This window comes from Ailuropoda melanoleuca, chromosome 17, assembly GCF_002007445.2.
Source record: "Ailuropoda melanoleuca isolate Jingjing chromosome 17, ASM200744v2, whole genome shotgun sequence".
Taxonomy (NCBI): Eukaryota; Metazoa; Chordata; class Mammalia; order Carnivora; family Ursidae; genus Ailuropoda; species Ailuropoda melanoleuca.
Window position 1 is genome coordinate 28,970,909 of NC_048234.1, and position 25,878 is coordinate 28,996,786.

The 25,878-nt window shown below is 40.8% G+C and overlaps 1 protein-coding gene across 1 annotated transcript in view; it reads left to right on the forward strand.

Moving 5' to 3' along the window:
• The first annotated feature begins 1,198 nt into the window (after positions 1 to 1,198).
• The window catches only part of RORB (RAR related orphan receptor B), a 203,952-nt gene continuing 179,272 nt past the window's right edge, over positions 1,199 to 25,878 (forward strand). The window contains 1 exon segment of the mRNA XM_011231560.3: positions 1,199 to 1,852. Coding sequence (XP_011229862.2) covers positions 1,846 to 1,852 — 7 coding nt within the window. The 5' untranslated portion in view covers positions 1,199 to 1,845.

Consider the following 25,878-nt stretch of genomic DNA (forward strand, 5'->3'; position numbering starts at 1 on the left):
ATTTGCACAGGTGAATGATGATGAGGCCTGCTCTGCCAACAGGTACACTAATGACTAGGAGCCTCAATGTCTTAAGACTTGAGTAGAAAAAACAAATTTTCCCCCTTTAAGAGGGCCAATTAACCTACAGTGGTGGGGGTCCAGGGAGTAGATGTGATCACTATATGTTTACTGTGTCCACTGAGAGGGGAAAACTTGCAAAGGAACAGTTTTGATATATGCATTGAATTTTTATCAAAATACAAAGAAATGGTCATAGATGACAGTTTTCGCCTAAGGAATACAAAGTAGTTACGTTTAATTGCCAGTCTCCAATAAATAGATAAATGTCTTCTAATAGCAAGTGGGCTTAAAATTCCTCCCTCCTAGAGCCCCACACCTTTATCAAATAAACAGCACCACATAATCATACCTCTGGCCTCATCCATTTCCCTGGCATCACTGAAGTAGCCACAGTCAGCTGGGGCTGTTATCCTTGAATAGGGTAGCCCAATGCCAGGAGATTTCCAAATGCTAATAAAAATTGCCTTGACAAAAGAAAGTAGTAAAAAAAATTTTAAATAATTTTTAAAAACTGAAGAGATCTTAGTGTGTCCTGTTTTCTGTTTTTAAGATTCAGGGCGGGAAGCATCTGAAAGACGATTTTAAAGCAAGCGGATGGCACTTGCATGGGACTGCATTTTGGTTGTGCTCAAAGTGATGGAAGTTGATTTGCATCATTCTGCCACTAAAACTGAAGCGTCCTGTTCATGGAAACCCTCACAGGAGATTCAGAGTTTACCGAAAGAGGACTCAGCGGAGCGCTGCCAGAAATTCAAAACTAACTATGGGGCAGGCAGTCCCTGCGAGAGACGGACGGAACGTGGGACCCGGGGAGCCCCACGTCTCTCGCCTTTAAAAGGACTGGTCAGTGCCTTCTCCCTCCTCCTGGAGTCGGAAGTGAATGTCACCTGCCGATCTGCCCCACTCTCTGGGTCGTTCCCTCTCCTTTGCCCAGTGCGGACAGTCTCTGGTGACCAGCTTCAGTTCCGGCCGGCTTCGGGCTCCAGTGTCCCTAACCCCCGCCTCTCTCCGGGAATCGCGTCCCCTCCCCCGTGGTCCCGGCCCCTCCAAGCGCTGCCGGGCGCTGATAGGCCGCGGCGCTGACAGGAGGCGGGGCCTGGAAGTCCCGGCCAAACCCGCCCTCGCGTATAAGCCCCTTCTCGGCTCTCTCTCCATCTCTCTCCTCTCTTTCTCTCTCGCTCCCTTCCTCCCTGTAACTGAACAGTGAAAATTCACTGGATCCGCTAACAGGCACAGATGTCATGTGAAAACGCACATGCTCTGCCATCCACACCGCCTTTCTTCCTTTTCTGTTTCCTTCCCCCCCCCCCGCTCCTTCTCCTTCTTCTTTGTAACTAACAAAACCACCACCAACTCCTGCTGCTGCTGTCCTTCTTCCTCCTCCTCAGTCCAAGTGATCACAAAAGAAATCTTCTGAGCCAGAGGCGGTGGCATTTTTAAAAAGCAAGCACATTAGAGAGAAAGAAAAAAGAAAAACAAAAGCAAAACAAAACCCAGGCACCAGCCAGACAGCACATTTTTTTTCACCCTTCCTGAAAACAAACAACCAAACAACCATCAAAACAGTCATCACCACCATCATCAAAACTGTTAACATAGCGGCGGCGGCGGCGGCTAACGTCACCCTCCGGCCACGGCGTCCGCCTAAAGGGATGGTTTTCTCGGCGGAGCAGCTCTTTGCCGACCACCTTCTTCACTCGTGCTGAGCAGGATTTTTGGGCTCTCCGGGGTTCGGGCTGGGAGCAGCTTCATGACTACGCGGAGCGGGAGAGCGGCCACACCATGCGAGGTAAGCGAGCCCGCGGACACCGAGGCTCCCCGGGTCCGGCCAACTCCAGCCAGATGGGGAGATGGGGGAGGGGAGCGCACCCCGCAGAAGGGGAAGAAGGTTCGCGTTCGCAGGTGGGCTACAAATGGCTTGGGCGTAGAAAGTTGTGGGAAGGTGTTGCTGCCTCTCGGGAGTTCTGGAGGGACGCAGGAGGGCGCTTTTTGGAGAGAGGAGCGACGCTAGTTCCTTCCTCCCGGTCCATGAGTTGCACTGAACCATTTTTGCTTGTCACTCTCGGGTGCGGAAGCGGACGCCGGATGGAGGGAGAGCCTGAGAGGGCTGCCTCCCGACAGAAGCGGCTGGAAGCACCCGGCGCGCAGTGGTGGCCTGCCGGGGTTGAGTGCGCTGGGCGCACGGGCAGGCGGCGGGGCGCGAGCGCGCGGGCACACATACTCCAGGTTACTAGGCCCACCATCGTCCCGGCTAGCTAATACGTCCCTTCGTGGGAGTAGTAGGCAGAGGGGTGGTGTCGAGGGATTGGACGCGGATTCTGGGATCGTGGATCTCCTGCGCCGGCGCTACGCCCTGGCCAGGTCCGCGTGCTGGAGCCCGCGCGGTCCAGGGACGAGCGCCGCCCGCCCCGAAAAAGTTGCGCGGAGAAAGTTCCAGAGGCTAGGAGGGCCCGCGCTACCCATGACAGAGAAGGCTCTTTTGTCAAAGGGCCGCTGCGGGAGGCGTGCTGGGTGAGCCCTTGAGCCAAGACCCCCAGCGGCGACAGCGGTGGCAGGCCCCTGGGGTAAGCTGGCAGCTGTGGGGCGGCGCGCCGGGGACCGGGGAGAGATACCTCCCCTGGTTACCCTATGGGCTGCCCCAGTGGATGGCCTGACCGGCTTTAGGGAGTCACTGTCCGTCTCTCCCCCTGCAGTGCTGGGACCTTCAGGTTTCCTGCGCGGGGTGCTCGGTCCCGCTTTCTCCCTCACTTTCTGCTTGGCCACAACTTCACTCTTTTCTTGGAGAGCGGGCCGGGTGCCAGCGTGCCATGGGGATATCTGCAAGTCTCTGGGCACCTGCCTCACCCCCTTTTTCTTCCTGGCCACTCTACGGTTCTTTGTGGGGCTCTTCTCTACCCTTCGCACGCCCTCCTGGTCCTGGAAACAGAAAGTTGAAGATGGCCAACCCCGGGCCTCCCTACATCGTGGACCTGGGCGACAGGTGGACTAGGAAGGTAGAACTTGGGAAGGTGGGGCTGCAAACACTCGCCGCCTTCCACGGGCAGTGTACACTTCCCACTCACTCCCCTAACACTTACCTCTCCAGGAGGGCCCCGAGGGGGCAGCGGGCATGCTCTCCTGCTCTGCACGCTGTGAACTTCCAGAGCGCGGACGCTGGGGCAGTTGACTGGGTTAGCTGGGGCTCTGGGACCTGGCAGGGAGGGAGGAGGAGGATCAGAGAGGTTGTCCAGGGAAGTGGGTGGGAGGGAGATAGCTGAAGATCAAGGACAGGGACATCCTGGTGGGATGATTGATTGACCTGTGCCCTGGGAGTGGAGCTCCCGTGCATGCGAACTCGTTCCAGTTGAATGTCCCAGTTGGGGGTTTGGTCACATGCTTCAGTGTCCACATTCTTTCAGAAAACTGTATTTGGGCAATTGGCGAGTATAGAACCTTTAAGTGATGCAAAGATGCCCCCGTCTTTGTTTTTCTTTTTCTGCCCCATCTCACGACCACCCGCTGTCTTTTCAGTTTCCCCTGCTCTGGTCTGGGGCTGCCAGTTCGCCCTTCCCTTACTTCTCCCCTTCCAACACTCCTGGGTTGGCTGGGTTATGTTCTGAAGGTTCCAAACCATTGGTCACCTCCGCTCCGAGCCGGCACTAGGACCTGCGGCGTAAAAGCTGCTCGCTCTCCCCTTAAATTGAAGAAAACCGAGCAGTGTGGGGCAGGAGCGGGTTGAGGCTTGATCGCGCTGCTCCTGAAGGAGCCTTATGCCCAGGCAGTCCGGGTTCGCCACCGCGCTCGCTTCGGGGGCTCTAGCAGGGTTGAGGGTTGAAAGCCAGGCGCTCGCCTAGTGCTCACCTTTAGAAACCAGTCGAAAACCCACACCCGCTTTCCAGAAGGCGTCACTCTAGCTAGGCTGCACAGAAGAGTTCATAAGTCCTAACTAAAAGCACCTCTCCGGGGGCCTGGGGGCTCTCACTGCAGAAAAAGCAAGCTTACAAGGTGGCAGAGTCCTTTTCTCTACCTCCCAGGCTTTCCTTTCCTGACCCCTTACCGTCTCTCCTCTAGGGTCCCTACGCATTTCCTACAGGCTATGCCCACCGGCTTCATCAGGGGTTGTTCCCTAAGGATAGATGGAGAAAAGGTCCGGGCTACTCAGAAGTCTTGTGGGAGTCAGGGGTTGAACTTGAGTGTGAACTTGAGAAGTGAGAGCGGAAACGAATCAGCTTTCTCTTGTGCCTGGGCTACTAATCAGCCTACATCGGGGGGAGGGGACGGTTTTTGAACTCGGCTTTACAGTGTATCCACTCCATCCCACCCCCCCACACACACACCAACACACACACATGCACGCACACACTCCCCATCCCCAGGTGGTCTCTGTCAGTGCCTTGGCCTCACGGTTTGCAGTTGGCAACTATCCTGAGTCAGGGCGCTTTGTGCGACATAACTTGGTCCGGGATTAAGTGGTCGCCCTCAGGACCGATCCAGCTAACGCACCCTCCACCTCCTCCAGCCCTCGACAGGTCTACAATAGTTAAGAGACTTTATCCTGAGGGAAGCTCTGGGGTGAGAAAGGGGTTAAGAGGCTCTGATCTTTGAGGTCATTGTCTTGCCCACTGCTGAACGGATTCGTCCGGAGCTCGGTGGCTTACTCTGGGTTGGCCTGGGGCGAAGGAGGTTGTCTTTGGTGGCGCACAAAGCGTTTCACCCTTTGTCTGCTAGAGGGTACCACACGAGTTCTAGTGATGCTACTTCTCAGATTGCATTTTTGAAAAGAATAACTTCTGAATATGGAAGGAAAGACTTTTAATTAGGTCCGTCCATAGGTGAGAAATGAGTGAGCCCAGGTGCGGGTTTCAAGACTCTTTCCTGAGAGGCCTGTCAGCTGTTTATTACACAGGCGCAGGGAAATGGTCGGATTTTTCAGCCCTGCCTCCGCAGAAAACCCTGCTTCCCAAAACAGGGGCACAGATGTCGTCGCAATCAATAGGTGATTGTGGCTCCTACGGATTAGAAATCTGGTTTTATGCTTGCTGTAAACAAGGACGGGGCTTGGCTTTTCTGAAGCCCAGTTTTCGTCTATTATTTTCAGGTAGTTAATTTTTATTAACTGCTAACTTTAGAAAAGCAGCAGCTTGCTCTCAAGGGTATGGTAGCCCTTTGGAAGCCTGGAGGTCTGAATGTCCTGCTAGCCAGGCCTTTACATTTCCTAAACGAATTCTCTGTCTTAATTTCTTCCACAAATCCCAATTAAATCTTTCTAACCAGAATTCCTATCTTAATTTCTTCCACAAATCCCAATTAAATTTTTCTAACCAAGATCCCACCTTCCACAATTAAAAAAAAAAAAACCACATTGCTTGAAGGACATCTCTGTCAATAGTCCATTAATAATTGTTCATTAAGTAATCCAGTAAACTGTCTTATTGGATTCCAAGAAAAGTGAACATTTAAACAGTTTAAAGAAAAATTCGAAAGCTCTGTTTCAAGTATTGTTAGAAAAAAATATTAAGCCAGAAAAATAAAATATTTTCTTGGGTGGCTACATCCTGGGACTCTCTCCTCCTCCCCCCCATCCCCATCATCCTGAGTGAATTTACAACAAGTATTATGACACAGAAGTGTTTGACATCTTCAGCTTTTGGAATATGCATTAGTAGCACCAAGGCCTTTTACTTTTCTAGATGTTCAGATAATCAGGAACTGGGAAACCAGGATGGAAATATAAAGGGAGAAATTCTGAACAGCAGGCCTCATAAACATGAGAGATACAAGATTAAACTCCTTTGTTAGAATTCATTTAAAACTTAGAAGTCCTGGATTTTGCTTTTGCTATACTGTTTAGGAAACCCTTGAAAGATCGTTTCTTGTATCATTATTAAAGTGGTTTATGTGAATCTTTGCTTTAATGTAAATAACATGTTTATTTGATACTCTTCATCAAATATGAATGCTAACATTTACTTATTTTGGTAATGATTTGTTAAATACTAAACTATTAGCATCCTTAAAAGTGATTATTCTGGTGTGAATGTAATTCAAATACACTTTATTTCAAATTTTAATGTTACAGAATCATGAAACCTAATTTTACCACAACAAGGACTTTACCGCACCAAGAAAATATTAAGTTTTAGGGCTGGTCTTCATGAAAATGACATTGGAACTGTGTCATAATACCTATTTTTTTCCCTAAAAGTAGCATATATAGAATTGGCACCAGGATTTTAACGTGATTCAAGTTTTTCTAGGTAAAAAAGACAAATAAAACTTTTTTTTTCAGCTGTTAGATCACATTTCACAAACTTGTATCCACCTTTTAGAAATGTAATGTGGCCATTGTTGTTTTTATACTTTTTAGTACAGTAGTCCTAAAAAAATGAAATGTGAATCACAACACATTAGCTGGTTTTTTTTCACTGCAATGAATAATATACCTCTAATTTGAAGGACATATTATAGCATTCAATTAATACAGACTTTAAAATTATTCTAGTAAATATGAAGTTTAAAAAATTCTACATAGGTCTGCAGGTGTTCTGCAAATTTGTAAATAAACTGAGGTTCTAAATTGTGAACAATAATGTCATTGTTACTGTACATTGGTGAAATCTAAGCCTTCCAGATAATTATATGAGGAAATAGGAGAATTAATTCCAAATTCTGGCCAGATTGTAACAAATCATAGGAGATGAGCATGTATGTTCTTAATGTAGCAGTTATTACTGATTGAGGTGACTTAGAAGACACGTATTTTTTTCTTATCATTCTATTATTAAGAAAAGAATTTCTTAAGACTAAATCATTTTTGTATTTATTATATAAAGGCATTGAAAGTTTTAAATTACATTGCCGTTAATTTAATGTAATTGATATTAAAGAAACATTTTATTGCAAATATACAGAAAAGTAAATATAAGGACTGGACATTGTGCTCAATAATTAATATTTACTCTCAGTGTAGTTTTACTCTTCCACCCATTCTTATCTAAGGGATAGAAATTAAGTAGACAAATGAAATAAGTCTTTTGTAATGTAATGAATAATGACCTTTGATAAAATGAACGCTCTACACATAAAGTATTATTCCTGTAATTTTGTAATCATCTTCCAATTACAGCTTCTTGCAAATATTTATCTTACTTTGAATAGAATCTCTGACTTCACAGAATCCCTAGCAGATAATAGCAGTCTTTGGAGGCGTCTGTTGATACACACTGATACACAATATGTATATGTATGTGCCTATAACCACCCACTCAGACAAGAAGAATGAATATTTGAGAGAGAAAATCATTCTTATCTTTGCTTTCACAATCCAGACTTCCAAATTCAAACATATTTAGAGAAACAGACGCAACTTTCCAGAGCATTCAAAAGGAAGAAATGAATACATGTGGTACTTGAGTCGCATAAAAAGAAACTGTTAATAGCATCTATTTATAAATAATCTACACAAAACTCCATTATACTACCTAATGATAATTAGAGAGAAAAGGAATCAAAGAATTCAGGACTGCCAAATAAATAAAATATTCCCTCTCAAATTAAGCTACAAATTCATAGATTAACAAGGCTTATGCCATGAATTGAAGGATGCCTCCTTTGTAGCACAAGACAAAGGGAGCATAGAGGAATAAATATTGATTGAACTAATCATCTGATGAATAGAAATGAGATTTACCAGTGCACCAATATAATAGGCTATGTTAACTAGTTCTTTCATAGCGCATATGCTGCCCTTTCAACCCCTGACCCCATCCATTCAATTCTTAATGAGGGAAACCACAGGTGTTATAACGGCATTTATAGTGAATCAAGCTAAATATAATAACCATGTGGTTAACTAATGGCATTGAGGGGGTGGATTCTTATGAAAAGAAATAGTGTGATCATAGTGTCACAGAATTATTATGCATTGCAAGCCACTTAGAATTCTGGCTTGCTCTGTTCACCTTTAAAATACATCTCTGTGGCCATCAATATTTCAGGTCCTAGGCTTGTTTTCCCCTTAATAAGTGCAATTCTAGTCATGCTTATCTGAGGAGTCAAAAATGATATTCAATAAATACATTTTACCTGCATTGCTTAGTACTTTTCATAGTAAGCATTGAAAACATTTAAAAATAACACTTAGAAAGTATACTATTTTATACTTGACATGCATTTTTCTTGGTTAGTGTTTATTTCTTAAATATTGGAAACAGACTACAACTTTGTAATAATTATTATATGAAAAGTTTTGTTTTAAAATTAAATTGGGATGTTCTTGGCTTAGGTAGGTTCTTACAAAGGCCAAAATGAACGTGTCACCTTTTTCCAAAACATGAGGCTAAAAACTTGTCCAGAAACATGCCCTTATTAAAGAGCAAAGGTAATTGTTTTGACTTAAGCATGTTCACCTCTGCATCATGAATATTTTATTAACCGGCTGGATATGCTGACCTTTGCTAAAAAGAGTATTTGTTGATGTCACTTTCGTGTATGATTAGTTATCATATCATGTGGTCCTGGGTTATATTTCTCTAATTCAGAGGAATTATAGACATCAGCAAAGAAAGGGAAAATTAGTCTGATTATTTACTGAATTAAGTTTTTTGTTACTAGTTATCACTTTGTACTCATGTGAGCCCGATATCCTGGTACCGTAGGGTATTTAAAAGATTTGGGTTGCTTAAAGAAAACCATTACGTAGATTTTATCTCACAGTAAAGCTTTTTTCCCAGTGAATATTACAAGTCAGTTTGAATTATATGTTTAACAATTTTCTTATGACTATTTAGTAAAGCACCCTTCTTTAAAGACTGTTACATTCATTACCTGAATTTCATTAGAATTATGTTGTGATCATGTGCCAACAGCACATATACAATATTTTAATATTTAGTCAGAAGTACAAAAGGTATTCTCTGAATTTGGACTCAAAATCATCCATAAAAAGGAAAGAGCGAAAGCTTTTTTAAAAGGCCTTGGCATTTATAGTCCTTACTTGGCATGGAATAAGTATTACTGGCCACAAAAAAAATTATCAAAGATTTTATTTTAATCTTCTAACTTTTTTAACTATCACTTTCAAATACAAATTTCTTTCCTTATTTGGAACCAACTAAGTTTGATTCTCCCCCATTCTAAAAACTCTGTCAAACTCATGGATCAACTCATTTCTCGGTGTGCAAAGTAAGATGTACTCTTAAGTATGAGAATAAGATTTTTAGTTTCAATTTTCAATTTTAATTTTAAAAAGGATAGGCTCTAAGACTTCATCTTTTACAGACATATATGTATATATACACACAAATAGAAATGTCTGTGACTGGCATTTATTTATTCAGGATTTATTGAGCATCTACTCAAAGCAGTGCACAGAACTGAGCCTTAAGAATGCCCAAGTTGGTAAACAAGTGGTGAGTCAAAGCTGTGGTCAAAGCAAGAGCAGAACAGAATGCAGTGGGGACATAATCAGAACAGCCTTCCCAGGGGAAGGGATATTTGTGATGGGTCCCTAAAGATGAGCAGAAGTCCAAACTTGGTTAATTTGCTCATCATAAATGAAATTTATTAAATCACCGTTTGGTGTATTCCCCAGTTGTCTTTGGTACTCTGTGAAATTTAGTTTATCAAAGTAGAACTCCTGAAAAGCACACAGCCGATATAGAACAAGTAGTAGTGTTGTTTTTGTATAAAACAGTAAAATGATTTTCAAGTGATAATTTGAAGAAACCTCTAAGGTAATTCCAAATTACAAAAAGAAAAATTTTAAATTACAAAAAGAAAAGAAATTACAGAAATAAAATTTTAAATTACAAAAAGAAACCTCTAGGGCACCTGGGTGGCCCAGGACATGATCTGGGGTCTGGGATCAAGCTCCGAGCCCCACATTGGGCTCCCTGCTCAGCAGAGAGTTGGCCTCTCCCTCTGCCCCTTTCCTCCCACCCCTGCTTGTGCTCCTTTTTCAAAAAAATAAAATCTTCAAAGAAAAGAAAAGAAAAGAAGAAACCTCTAAGGTAATTTTAAATTACAGAAAGAAAATGTCTCCTTACAGTGAAGGAGACAAATATTTTTGCAAGAGTATAGCTTGTAAAAAAAAAAAAAAAATATATATATATATATATATATATATATAGCACCAGAGGAAAGAAAAAAAAAAAAAAAACAGGGGAAAACGCCTTACGGGGTCCTGATACATTTGTTTTTATAAGAGAAATTCTTATTTTTGTAAAATAAGAAAATGGCTGATACTTACTGAGTGTCATTTTGTTTTTAACATTAAAGGTTATACCGGAAAGTAGCTATATCTGCTCCAGAAAGCACCTTAGGTTGCTGGATATCAGAGAGAATAAAATCTACTGAAGTAATAGGGTACATCAGGAGTATCTGAGGGCCATAGTGATATTCCTCAAATTCTTCCATTCCAAGAACTTGGATGTAAGATTGAACTCTGAAAATTAAATGATAAAATCAACACATAATGGTCTTGCTGACTTTTGAGCTTTTCTTTCTCAAGATGGAAAATTCCTGGCCTCCTAGATAGTAAGCAAAATGTGAGCATATGAAACAACAGTTGGCCGTGCCCTGCCCAGCACTATCTGTAGGTAATCCCTGATGGGACTGAGACACGGACCCACAGGAGTTCATCATCAGGCTCTTCATTTTGAAGTGATAATTTGGCATTCTGGTCTTACACATTAGCTCTTGTGAGTTTACTTCACTTGAATTCTCGTACAAAGATCTAATCTACTCTGAAACACTGGTGAGATCAAGTTTCTCAGCTTACAAAGCTGAAAACCAGACCCTGGGTTGGGGAGAATTCACAAAGTGAATTTCACTCTTTGAAACTTCCAAGCAGCCAAATTGCCACTTTGGGTCACAGCGCTCTGCATTCCCGTGAACCTCACCTTCAAATGCCTCCATGGTTAGCAAGGCAGAGTCATAAGTTCTTAGTCTTGAATATTTCTTAAAATGCTGATTATTAATTGGAATTTATTAGACTAAGGAATGGCACTCTTCTGTTGTCACACATCCTGATAATAAAATGGCTGTTTTACTTGATATGTTTATTTCTTGGACCTTGAAGAATTCAAGAAATGGCTTAATGACCCATTTCTTGGAGCCTTTCTACAAAGGTGAGAGAGAGGTTGGAAGAGAGGGCACACAAAGACCCCTCTGACGTTTAGAAGCTTTGATTGAAGAGTTATTTAATAAGGCAGGTTTTTCTGGACACCCCCTCCCTCACCTCTTTACCGCACTGTCAAGGCGCTGATATCCCGTAGGACAATGGACACATAGATCCACTCATGTTACGCGTGGGCCAGTGTGCTTTTCTGGGTGGTGAATGTAGACTGAATCTTTGCGGTGAACAGTGCTTTTGCTTGAAGTGACATATGTAACATGAGTCTCGATTTTCACTCTGGCTGTTATGGAAATATGCCTAGTACTTCGTAAACATTAAACCACTATTTTGATCTTTCCATTAAAAAGACTATTTAAAGACCGTCTTGTTAAATAGGATCAGAATGTGTTGTTGCCTGTAATTAATTCTGAGACTAGGAAACTCAGACAGTAGTACTATTTTTATTTGCCTAAATAGTGTAATGAAAATAATTGTAACTAGTTATTTATTGAGCTACATTTAAAATATGTTTAATTTCACCTGCCTAAGGCATGGGTCATAAAAGTACTTCATAGGCGTTTCATAACACTGCATTAGCATGAATTAGACCCCTATTCTAAATTTACCAAGTAAAAATTTCAGTTTATCCCTTGAGCTGCAATGAACATGCAAGTCATATTTTACCATCCAGCAGCTGTTGGCTTCCAGATCCCAGAATCAAACAATAACATACAAGTTGAAACAGCTTAGACATGTTGAGTTGCTAATGAATAATTGGCTATCATTATTATTGTCAGGTCAAATAATAAAACTATTACACAGAACATTTCCTATTAACTCGTACATAAGTTGTGCCTGGCACATAGCAAAGGAATTAAACACTTTTTCTTAAAAAAAAAAAAAAAAAAGAAGAAGAAACCTTGTTCCAAATTTCCACAGTTATTGAATATGAGCAAATGCCACACAGTCTGCTTAAATAGAGGAACATTTGTTCAGGAAAAACACATCGTATCATTAAGGTGCAGTACTTCTTGGCAGTAATCTGTCTTTTTACAAAATACTTTAGATAAATTCATTTTGAAAATTTTAGGATCCTAACCTATTTGTCAGTTTGCTCTAAAATTAAGTTTAGAACAAACAGTCTATTTTTTTTTCTTTTAAATGCTCACTACCTTTCAAAAGGCTTAATTCTAAACACTTCCACCCTTGCACATATATTTTCATTCTTGAGATTGGGGGGAGAAAAAAGTTTACCAAAAGAACAAAGGAAAGGAGTCTTTCCAAAGACAGCTCAGAAATATCAATGATAAGCATGATAATAAGGTAGCATTAACACCTTTCCAGTTGTGTTTTTGTTTTATTTTGTTTTGTTTACTAATATTACTGAAGGTCAGTGCTGGCTGCCACCCATGTCAGAGTTAGTTAGAACTTATCTGATTTGTTGTAGAAAGTGGTCTTTTGTCATGAAATAAATTGATTCTGAGTTTCTTTCCACTGCAATTTCATTAATGACTTTTGAAAGGTTACCTAACGTGGTTGACGTGAGTGTTGATTCAGGTCAAACAAAGACTTTCTTTTATCATAGTACAGTGACCAAAAAGTAAAAGAAAACACATGACAAAGTTGTAGCTGACCCCTAACAGTGGATTGTTGCTTAAATGTGATTCAGGGCGCCTGGGTGGCACAGCGGTTAAGCATCTGCCTTCGGCTCAGGGCGTGATCCCGGCGTTATGGGATCGAGCCCCACGTCAGGCTCCTCTGCTGTGAGCCTGCTTCTTCCTCTCCCACTCCCCCTGCTTGTGTTCCCTCTCTCGCTGGCTGTCTCTATCTCTGTCAAATAAATAAATAAAATCTTTTAAAAAAAAAATGTGATTCAACAAATCTTGATTACTGAGTACCTAACAATATAAAATAGGGGATGCCCTTAAAGAGAACAGCCTCAAGAAAAGTGGTTTTTCTAATAAAATGCCTTAAGAGTTTCTTAGGTAATTTTTGTTTCATTTCGATTTCTCAGATCTCCAGTGTTGATTACATCCTTTTTTCCTAAAGGAGAAAAATAGATGACTTGTCCATAATTATTTGTTAAAGAGGTTGAGACTAGAATTTGACTTCAGTTGAGGGCTTCTGACTGTGAGTCCAGTTCTATTTTCGTTACTCTGTGTTTTCTTTCTTAGGCTGTACTATTTTTTTTTTTTTTTTTTTTTTTTTTGTGCCACGGCTGCACCCATAGCAGACATCAATTACACAGCCAACTAATCAATTACGGAATTATACTGGCTAGGTGCAGCCGTACCTCCCCTGCTGTTTGACCAGCATTGGTCTCCAAGACAAAGATTTTTACCAAAACTCTCATGAGTGTTTTGGCCATATAAAGAATAGCTAATAGTAAAGCAAAGTTGTTTTTTTACTCAATCACAAGATCCCCTTGGGCAAACAGTCCGTCTCCACTGTTTTTACTCTTACAATAAGGATGATGACATTTACCGATCTCAGGAAAAATTAAAATAAGTATTATGGACATTATCTACAGATTCTGAATAGAAACTATCCAGTAAAAATCATAATAAATTCAAAATATATAGAGCAAAATTTTCTCAAAGATTCTAAAATTTAATTTCATAAGCCCAAATATCTTCTTCTATGGAGATCTCAAATTTTGAGTAAAATTGTGTATTTATAGACTTTGCCTCCACTAAGATCCTAATCTTATCTGCATCTATTTCAAAGAAGGAAACATTTTACGGGAGGGTAGTGATAAAGACTGTTGATTGTCAAGGATGAAATTCCTCTTCATTCAGTAACCAACATGCACTTACGCTACAGTTTATAATGTCAGTCTACTCATTTGTCCCTCAGCTTGTCAGTTTTCTGTTACGATGTTAATGTTTGTCAAGAGGAGGGTTATCTATCTTTGGCCATAAGTATTTCAAGCAAAGGAATGGGTTGAATAGCCAAGCATACCACCATTGACCCACCTGAGTTTAATTACTTTTGTGATTGACAGGGATTGAAAGTCTAGTCAACACATCATTTGTCTCAGAGACCTACCATCATCCTGTCCAATAATATGTCTGGTACAGGCATAAAATATCTTCTTAAGGAAAGAACCTTGACAACCTAAGAAGGAGCCATGTCAAATTGTGCCCAGACCTATAAAGAAAAAAAAAAATTAAGTTTGACATTAATTCCAAATAAATACAGAGTTCTGCTCTGCCTTAACAATACTGCCATATAATGTGTTTTGCATTTTGGCTGAAACATAATATTTCTTCCATCAAGCTCCTCTTTATATGATTAATTTTTATGCTCTCAAGTGAAGTCCATTCATATGTTTTTAAAAGCACAATTATTAGTGCACTATCATTGATTTTTCAGGCCTCTTCAGTAAGCTGTGCCATAACACATAGCTCGAAACACCATCCCTACCCTGTTGTTTATTCTCCAGGACTCGAATTGATCTTATTATGTAATGGTCCTGACTCCCACACTAGACTAAATCTGACTACAGATACTATTAGCAAGAAAATGGACTACACCAGAATCCTTACAGCGTTGTGTTCATCTTATATTTGGTATCCAGTGCGCTTAATAATATCATGTTGGGAGAAAGCGTAGGCTTATCTCAGGTGATTCTCTGTTTTCCCTCATGTAAAATACCTGCTTTGCTTCCTCTGTCTTTGAGAAATAGGGATCTCTTTCCTCATGCTCATTAATTCTGTCAGTCTTTGTACTGTGGCTGCTCGTAAGGAACATTCTGAAAACATTGAAAAAAGGAACTGTGTAACCCTGAGAGGAGCTGGTAGATGCCGTGTCTTCTCTTTACAAATGTAATAGCAGGTAAAATTCATAATGATTTCTGGCCCGTGTTTAGTGCCCTGTAGTTTTCAGTGAGCTTCTGCGGCCCCACCTAGATGATCCGCACAGCATTCGCACGAGACATGCAGGACGGGGACAAATTAGAACGTGCCTTGCGCAGCTGGGCCAGAGGAAACCCCCAGACGTAAACAGAGCCCTTTTTAACACTTTAAGAATATGAGTTCAACACCTGAAAAAAATCGTTGCCAATCAAAAACATAAAGTGCTTTCCATAAAAGAGGAAATGTGAATGGCTCGTCAACATTTGGTGAGCAAGAGCTCAGCCTCGCTTGGTAAGGAATTAAAACAATATGCATGGCATCCTCACCTGTCCAGTTACAGCAGGACGTGATGACATGGACACCCTCCTGTTCTACCGTAGGCATTTATATTGGTCTAGTCATTGAGCCTAAAGCCTTCAAAATGATCATACTCTTTGGCCTAGTAATTCACCTTCTGGGAATCTTTCCAAAGGAAGTAAAGTATCAGCAAGACTATATACCTAAAGACTTGTGCCTAAAGGTTATTGTACTCTCATTATGATATTTTCAAGAATATAAAGAGAAATTGTAATGCTTTCTACGGTACACTTTCATAGTATCTATTCTCTGTTATACTAGTATGTGTTTACCGTGTGTTCCATATACAACACTAGTATTAAGTGTCTATATCTTCCTGGCAATGTGTTTTAGGCTCTAGGAGTAAAATGGTGAGCAAGAACGACATTATTCGTGACCTCACTAAACCTAAAGATTCATAATTCTGAAAAAAAGTGGAAATGAAAAATGGTATATATGATGTGATCTACGTTATATAAAATGCATAAAAAAGAAACTGTCAAAAACAGACAAAAATCTTAAAAGTCACCTCTAGACATTAAGATATCAGATAATTATTTTGTCATTGCCTTTTCTGTGCATTCAAAATTCCCCACATATTCTTTGTAGATTAGTCCTAAGTGTCAAAGTGAATGCTTAATTTCTTTGGCACTGTAAATAAGGCTGTACTTTATCTATGACTCATTATGTTTTAGTTTCTCCATTTGCCTGAGTTCAGCTAGCAAGATAATAGGGATAAGGTGAAACCTTAATGACTCATTACACGACTGTTCACTCATCCATAACCAAATATTTACCAAGGACCTATTATGCATCAGGCATGATCCTAAGTGCTGAAGGTACAGGGGTGATAGGATTCACTGCCATGTTCTGAAGAGCTTTAGTCTTGAAAGTCATATGCTATAATTCATGAAAAGTACTGGAAATAGCAATAATGTAACTAATAATAATATGCAGTTAAAAAAAGCTTTCTCCACCATTGGGAAATGAAGGGTTCTATCTAAGTTCTTATTAAGAGTGGGTTGGGGAGAATGGCTGGGTGGCTTAGTTGGTTAGGCAACTGCCTTTGGCTCAGGTCATGATCTGAGGGTCCTGGGATAAAGCCCCACGTTGGGCTCTTTGCTCAGCAGAGAGTCTGCTTCTCCCTCTCCCTCTGCCTGCTGCTCCCCCTGCTTGTGCTCTCTCTCTCTCTGTCAAATAAATAAATAAATAAATCATTAAGAAATTTAAAAAAAAAGTTTGGTTGGGGCGCCTGAGTGGCTCAGCCAGTTAAGCCTCCCACTCTTAACTTTGGCTCAGGTCATGAGCTCAGGGTTGTGAGACTGAGCCCCATGTTGGGCTCCATGCTGGGATGAGGAGCGTACTTAAGATTCTCTCTCTCTGGGGTGCCTGGGTGGCACAGCGGTTAAGCATCTGCCTTCGGCTCAGGGCGTGTCCCGGCATTGTGGGATCGAGCCCCACATCAGACTCTTCTGCTGTGATCCTGCTTCTTCCTCTCCCACTCCCCCTGCTTGTGTTCCCTCTCTCGCTGGCTGTCTATCTCTGTCAAATAAATAAATTAAAATCTTAAAAAAAAAAAAAACAACATTCTCTCTCTCCATCTCCCCTGTCCCTCCTCTCTCCCTCTAAAGAGTGGGTGAATATTGCCCTTTTTGTCTCTGAAGGCTCATACTAATTTGAGACATGTATTATTTCAAATACTGGAGGAAAGATTAGGATACTCAACGAAACATTAATCAACTTGTCTTCATTTTACCTCCACTAAACTATTTCCTGATAATACAGTGGGGTTTTACAATTCCTGAAGATGTCAAAGAAGACCAGCCCAGACATACTCAAGTTTCAAAATACAAGCAGCTAGAGGATTAATTGATTCCTATTGGTGAGGTTGTGGGAAATTTGTAAATATTCGTATTATCTGAGGTAGATAAGAAATCTCAATTTGCCCTTGAGCCTGTTGGAAACTCATTGGTATCCAGTAGGGCAGGATTCCAGTATGATGTTCACTGCTAAGATATCTTCATTCACGGGTACTTAAACTTCTAGGGCCCTGATTGAAAACAGACGGTGGTTTTGCCTCCCAGGAGATATTTGGCAAAGTCTGGAGACGGCCACAACTGGGGAGATACTACTGGCATCCAGTCAATAAAGGTCAGGAATGTCAATAAACATTCTACAATTACAGGATAGCTCCCAAAACAAAGAATTATTCTGTCACAAACGTCCACAGTGCCGAGATTGAGAAACCCTGCCCTAGAAGTGCATGAAGGCTTTCTAAAAAGCATGACTTTCCAAGTCCTCAGTTTTCATATGTATTCTCTGAGAAAGGGGCTCCTCCTTCCCACTTCCCCTTACACAATAACTCCCCTTCTACTCCACAAGAGACCAAGCTCTCGTTCATTTCAGGTTGTATTATGTATTTATTATCTGTGGTTCCCAAGATGGAAAAATTGCCATTGCCCTAAAACAGAGAGACAACTTGAAGTACTGATTTGGATGCTGAGAAAGTGAAGGATTCTAATGAAGGGGAAAAACATCCTTTTACAAGTCAGGTAGTTTCCATTTCTTTACTTGCAACAAAATTGGAGGAAGATCTAACCAAATTATCAGTTATTTTAGATCATTAAAAATAGTTTTTGATGATAGAATGCTGTGTGATTTAAGGTATATGTTTCAGAAGGAGTTTAAAGAAGTGATCTAAATTGCTATGGCAAAATTAGTTTCACTTCTATCTACGTATTTATGCGAATGAATTTTTCAACACTTACATTTCTAAAAGCAAGAATGGGAAGAGAAGTGACGCTAAACCCTATTATATTCTGGTACTAAGTCATAGACAAGCATCGGTACCAGAATTAAGTGGAAGAAAAAAAAAAGCCCCATCTGGCTTATTAGGAGATGAATTTCCTTTAAATATTTCTTTGCATGTTTTATAAATATAAAATTTGTTATATCTTTGTGTAATTTGTGTCTGTTGTGTCGTAGTGATAACAAGAGCAATGAATCAATCCAGAGGAAATGTTACCACTCAGAACCCATGTCCAAGACAGGGGCGTTTTGTGGGGGTAAGGGTGCTAAATCTAAATATATAAACATATTTTTCTTTCTGAGAAGTATAACCCGGTGATTTAAAAAGCCTTTCAAACATGAAAATCTTGGCATTAGAATAAAATTCTGGAGCAGGGAGGTGAAATGGAAGTACGAATTTAAGGAGAAAATATATGTAATAAAATTCCTGTTAGAGAAGAGCTTACTTATGCATTTTCTTTTCAAATGTATGATATGGATACCAAAACATTTTGAGATTTCAATTTCATTAATATATTAAAGGAGAAAGTCATAATTTTTATTTAAAAATATAAAATCTAAAATGCCTCAGAAATTGCATCCTTTGCAGTTGTATGGCATGTACTATACAGTGTGTTTTTACAAAAGTTCTGGCTGAAGGGAATGCACCAGGACCCATGATTCCTTTTCCATGATGGTCCACCATGTTTTTTCAGGTCGATGTTAACTTGATACCCCAATTGCTTAGGAACTACATTAGATTAAGTACCTAGGCAATAACTGTCTCAAACTCTAAGAAGAACCAAGAATGATATGCTGTTCTCTATTAACTTTTCATAGATAACAAGGCACAGTCATTTCTGAGAGGCTTGGGCAATAACCAGCTATTCATTTCTCTCAGGTTTCTAAAGTACCAGTTTGGTGTACAAGTTCTAAATGACCGGGACGCCTGGATGGCTCAGTTGGTCAAGCGTCTGGCTCCTTGCTCAGTGAGGAGCCTGCTTTTCCCTCTGCCTGCCGCTCACCCTGTTTGTGCTCTCTCTCTCCCTCTTTTTCTCTCGCATTCTCTCTGAGAAAGAAAGAGAAAGAAAGAAAGAAAGAAAGAAAGAAAGAAAGAAAGAAAGAAAGAAAGAAAGAAAAAAAGAAAGAAGTGCTAGATGACCACCAACTTCAGAATCAGCAACCCTGAAATAGAAACAATACCCTTCTCAAAAAAAGATACTTCAGTACATTCCACCAGACCAGGGGTCAGGAAACTTTCTCTATAAAGCCCCATTAGTTAATATTTTAGACTTTATGGCCCATGTGTTCTCTGCTGCAACTGCTCAACTCTGACGTTTTAGCATGAAAGCAGCCTTAGTCCATATGTAAATGAATAATGGCTGTGTTCCAATAAAACTTTATTTACAAAAACAGGTGTCAGGCTAAATTTGGGTGGGCAATAGCTTGCTGACCCCAATGCTGGACTGTCAAGTCCCCGAGAAAAGGACCCACGTCTTCTTGAACTGTGTATTCCCATCACCCAACACAAAACCTGGCATCCAACAAATGTTGAACAAATGAAAATATTCAAGCATTGGGAGAATTGTACTATATTAAAAATATGCTGAAATACAATGCACTATAGAAGAGAGTAAGAAGGGGCACCTGGGTGGCTTAGTCAGTTAAGCATCTGCCTTCGGTTCAAGTCATGATCTCGGGGTCCTAGGATGGAGTCCCGCATTGGGGTCCCTGCTCAGTGGGGAGCCTGCTTTGCCCTCTCCTGCTCCCCCTGCTCATGCTCTCTCTCTCTCTTTGTCAAATAAATAAATAAAATCTTAAAAAAAGAGAGAGAATACAAAAAGAATTGTAAACCTCATAGAGTTCAGATATTAGCCAAGGAGACCTATTTCTAAGAGGTTCCAGGCAGCTTGGCCACAATTAATAGAATGAGTCTGCAGTACATTATTTATACAAATTCCCATATTGAGAGATTAATTAATATTCAAATATAACTTCTTACGTGTTTATCTTTTCTATATTTTGAGCCACTTGAGGTCACACAACTTGGAATCTCCAACTCCAAATTCTTTCCCTTCTTCATGCATAATAGGTAATTGAAACTTCAAATTAATTATGGATGAGGAGAAGTAACACAAAAATTGACCAATTAGCTAACTGACGAACAAATATTTGGCATATCTAGTATGTTCTAAGCATTATGTAGTTGTTGGGAAATATCCAATGAATAAAATTTATTTATTAAAAAAATAAGTATTTTATAGCACTTAAAATATATCATGTTAGGTCTAATTCCTAGCAAATGTTAACTCAGTTAATTCTCACAGCAAACTTATGATAAAACAGTGCCTATTATTAGGTCCATTTGATAGGTAAAAGAATGGAGATACAGAAAGGTTAAGTAACTCGTCCAAAGTCACACATCTAGTAAATGGCAAAACTGGGACTCAGGCCCAGGCAGGCTACTGCCTGAATTTGTGTTCTTAACCAATGCAAAATGCTGTCACCTTTTATGAGAAGCAAACCCCCTGGGTCTCAAAAGGACAGATGTGAATTGTAACTAGAGCACAACACATTGCCAAAGGATTCTTTAACAGGTAAGGCTAGATGGGTCCAAACGAGTTCAGGTAAAGGCTAGATGAGTTCTTTAACAGGTAAAGGTTAATGAGAAAGTCAATGTTACAGTGATTAGGATGAATTTTATTGGTGGCCACTTGAACTAAAACCTTCAAAGTATGTAGAATTTTATTAGCAAGGAATCACAGAGAAACTTCTCAGGCAGAAGGACAGAATAGACAAAAGTTTGGGGGCAGAATTATAAGGCAGAAAGTGTATGTGTACACCACTTCACATAAATCAAAATGTAAGAGAAGAAACTAACATTTACTCAACCCTGACTATGTGTCAGCTACTACAGTAGGTCCTTGACCTCTTAGGGAGCTTGTTACAATCTCAGGCGTTAAAGTGTGACAGTCAGGTTCCAGTCCAGCCTTCTGTATGTACTGTGTGGCCTTGGGCAAATTACTTAACTTCTCTGGGCCTCAATTTCTTGTGTAAAATGAAGATAAACAATACTTGCATCATGAGTCGTTGCAAGGGTTAAATTACATGCGGTAGCATTCTAAAGTGCTCGGCATAATGCCTTCCTATTCAGTCCCCATTAAGTGTCCTTAAATTTTTGTCACTAAAAATGTGAAGTACTGTTATCTCTATATTGCAGATGAGAAAGTTGAGGCTCAAAGAGTTATGCGTCTGTAACATATGCATAATCTTCCCGGGGGGGCACCTGGGTAGCACAGCGGTTGAGCGTCTGCCTTCGGCTCAGGGCATGATCCCGGCGTTATGGGATCAAGCCCCACATCAGGCTCCTCCGCTATGAGCCTTGCTTCTTCCTCTCCCATTTCCCCTGCTTGTGTTCCCTCTCTCGCTGGCTGTCTCTATCTCTGTCGAATAAATAAATAAAATCTTAAAAAAAAAAAAAAAATCTTCCCAGGGAGTTCTCACTGGGAAGTAGAAATTTGGTTAGACCGAGGTGAGAGCTGAGAGCCGCTGGAGTTCCAAATTAAGAGGTTCGTTGTCCCAAGATGAATTGAGGTTGGGGGCCTACTGTTTGAACTTTTAAAAAACGGAACTAAATGACTGCAACTACTTTGGCATTTAAAATTTGCCTCTTGACAATTTAGGGGTCACTAGATAAAAGGGAGGAGGTCTGGAGGCGTGGTGTGACTTATGCCAGTGTCACTAGGCTTAGCTAACATGTCAGTTACCCACCCCCCCCCACCAACACACAAAACTGCTCCTAGTAAGTGTCCTCACTGTCACCTAATGGGTCCTAACATACCTGGTGAACTTGATGTCAAAACACTGAGTATAACATTGCATCCAATTACAGAGAAGAAATTTAAGATTGTTATGATGGTTTGGTGCCTTTTTCCCTTTGTATTCATGTACATTTGTTTAGCACTATCAGTTGAAAAAGCTTATAGACACAACATTTACCAGATATAAATTGCAATGTTTCCCCATATACCATCTCGCTAAATATGATTATATCCATCATCGTTCTTTTATCCCCCCATAGTTGTGAAGGGTTGATCTGTTCTTTTGGAGGGCTGAAGGAACTTGCCCCTTTTAAAGTAGGAGCTACTCAGTATTTTACTTTATCACACCTTCCACACAATCTATATAGATCCCACAAAGGATCTAAAATAGTTGAATTGTTCCTCTTCTTCCCGCTAAAAGTTATGCTTTCCCTCAGGAAGAGCTCCTCAAAAATTTCATGGGAGTCTACTTCCAAATACACACCTGCAAACTGCACGTGCAATTTTTAAAAAATTCAAATTCTCCATCATTTCATCTTAAAACAAATGAATGCTTATATTCGTCATTTCATTTTTAAGATTCCCTATCAGGAGGGTGATCATTTCAGTGGTGTTTTCTGCTGCAATGGAAGGTACTGACATCAGGAGATCTAAATTGCGAGACTTATGTAACTTGCACTATACTCAGCCCAGCATCTTATGGTCTAATTAAATACAAACTGAGTCCATTGGCAGAAAAGTACAGTGTTGTGGTGCAGATATTAGCACCTGCTTTCTCAGGCAGAACCTATTTCTGAATGCAAAGTTTTATATAGATAAAAGCTGTAATGTTTGAAAGGCGTTTGATGAACTTTTTTGAATCCAGAAAATATATATATATATTTTTTTTTTCTTACTGGACATTTCTAATTTAAAAAAAAAATACTGGGGCGCCTGGGTGGCACAGCGGTTAAGCGTCTGCCTTCAGCTCAGGGCGTGATCCCGGCGTTATGGGATCGAGCCCCACATCAGGCTCCTCCACTATGAGCCTGCTTCTTCCTCTCCCACTCCCCCTGCTTGTGTTCCCTCTCTCGCTGGCTGTCTCTATCTCTGTCGAATAAATAAATAAAATCTTAAAAANCTCTCGCTGGCTGTCTCTATCTCTGTCGAATAAATAAATAAAATCTTTAAAAAAAAAAAAAATACTGTTGGGGCGCCTGGGTGGCACAGTGGTTAAGCGTCTGCCTTCGGCTCAGGGCATGGTCCCGGCGTTCTGGGATCGAGCCCCACATCAGGCTCCTGTGCTATGAGCCTGCTTCTTCCTCTCCCACTCCCCCTGCTTGTGTTCCCTCTCTCGCTGGCTGTCTCTATCTCTGTCAAGTAAATAAATAAAATCTTTAAAAAAAAATAATAAAAATAAAAATAAAAAAAATACTGTTTATATTCCTAAAAACAGTGGACATTTTCAAAAGCCATAATTTTACTATTTAAGGTTCAATTTCCAAAAAAAAGTAATTAATTTTTTAAATGCCACTGCATTTCACTACTGATCGTGTGAAATAATGTTATATAAACATAAATGTGTTATAAGGTCCATGTTCCCCTGGCATGAATCTGTATTTCTTCATCACTGCAGTTAATTCTTACTGATCACTCACTATATTCTAGGCACTGTTGTGAACACTTTATATTAATTACTTCGGTTAATCTTCAGAATCGGTCCTTGAAATTAGAAGTATTTTTTTTTTTAATCCTAGTTACACAGTTGAAAAGGAAGCACAGAGAGGCTAAGTAACTTGTCCAGGGTCGCCCAGATCACACCTGGAGGAGCTGGGATTCGAATCTAGAGTTTTAATAGCTGTGCTCTCCCCTCTCGCCATCACTCACGTAGGGCCAGAGGATGCTGCAAGCTGATATCCTGTTAGTCTGTCTTGTCTGTCTCAGAGGCCCTCGCTGGGGTCCCTGACCTTCAGACGCCTGCCTGAAGCTAGCCAGGCTGAAGCTAGGTTCATGGTCTGAGGAAAAAACGCTCTGGTTCATCTTTCTCTTTGTGTCACAACCAATATTAAAATGTCCTTTCTCATCACCACTAATTGAACATCTGGGATGAGAAGATGATCATTCGAAATCTCTTGAAAGCATGTCTTTCTATTACAGACATTCATTAAAAAAAAAAAAAAAAATCCCCACCAATGACCATACACTGGGCCTGGCTCTGAGGCAACCTGTCTTAACTGAGAACGTGTGGCTCACACCCATGTGCAAGCAGCATCCAACACATGATAATTTGTTGTCTTACCAAATACACACTGTCTTCTGGGGATTTCATGGAAAGAGTTCTAGAATTTAAATCAAGAAGCATTTTGCTACCCTTAATTGACTGTGTGTCCTAGGCAAGTCACCTCTTAGACTGACCTCCTCATCTCTAAATAAGATTGTCTCCAGGGTACCTCCAGCTTTCGGGTCCGTGGATTCACGCCTTTAAGGATAATACTTTGTTACCAGTATTGGTTTTCTGTTGTTTTGGTTATGGAGGGATCAGAAGTTTTTACAGATTAGGTAACCTGTCCAAAACCAAACAGGTATAAGGTGCACACATCGGGATTCTACCTTAGGACCGTGTGATTCCAGAATCCTGACGTGGAATGTCCTTGGTGATTCTGAAATTGAATAGACCTGTCCCCGACACTGTGCCTGGTCTCCAACTTTACTAGGATTACAGTGTATTTCTACATAGCCCCATGTCTTACAATACACCAGTAACACTATATTCATTAGAACTATATAGTAGGGGTCACCGATATCACAGGAAGAATCTGATTGCTCCTGAATTCTGTTATAAGGTATATACCACCGGGAAATGTAGCCTCAGGATCACTTACACCCTGGTAAATGAGTTTACCAAGTCCTTTCCCAAGCACGCGTTTTCATAGGGTATACAAAGAGACCTCGAGGGCCTATAAACTTGAAAGCTCCTTCCATCCTCTCCAGACAGAGTTGAGATGGGGCAAGCACAGAAAGGTTGTGCTGATTTAAGATAAATAGCCTACCTACTGCACAATTTTGCTGAGGGCTAGTCGGAGTGCGTGTGCGCGTGCGCACTCGCAGCAAGTATTTAGAGAAGTCAGGGTGGGTAGCTTGTGTGGGAGATAAGGGAATTCAATGAAGGGAGATACTTTAGCCTTTCCTTCAAGTACATCTCCCTCCTGAGTACATTTACTTCCATCACAATGGACTAGAAGAGATCCTTGCTTAGTGGTGCAGAACCCTTGAGACCTAATTTAGCTTTTATAGGAAATTCAAAAAGAAAGAGACGGCACAAGAGCAAGAGAACAGAACAAAGATATGAGTTTGTACAGGGAATATTGATACTTCTGGACTGCCTCTGTAACTCTTTTAAAAGAAATTTTCTAAGTAAATGCTGACTGAGACTTTTTTGTTAGTGGAAGGCCTGAGCTCCTCCCGCCGGAACAATGCACTGCCCGAGTCATCTTTACAATTCCCGACAGTCTGTCGTCTCCGAAGTTCGGGTTCTTTGGTTTTCGTGCTGTGAAGGTCAGCAAACATTTTGGAAAAATAAATTTCCCCTTTTAATTTCTTAAATGTGTCCTCACACGGTTGCCCAGAAATAGGAAAGTTACATAAATGCAAATTAAAAGCATGCCTGACAAGCTGTGCCTGTTGGTCCCGTTGATCATTTTTTATTCACATTTCACAGCAATTTCCAGGAACATCACCACATTCTTTGTTAACTACATATCAATTAAAATACCTCTGAGAGGCAGGTAATAGCAGACTATTTATTATCCTTCTTCAACAGTGAAAGGCCCACTTTTACTAACTGCCACAGGTAGGCAACACATAAAGACTTAGAAGGAGGGAGGGGGGAAAACTAGCCTTCCCTTAAGGATTTCACAGAAGATGAAGAAAGACATTTTTT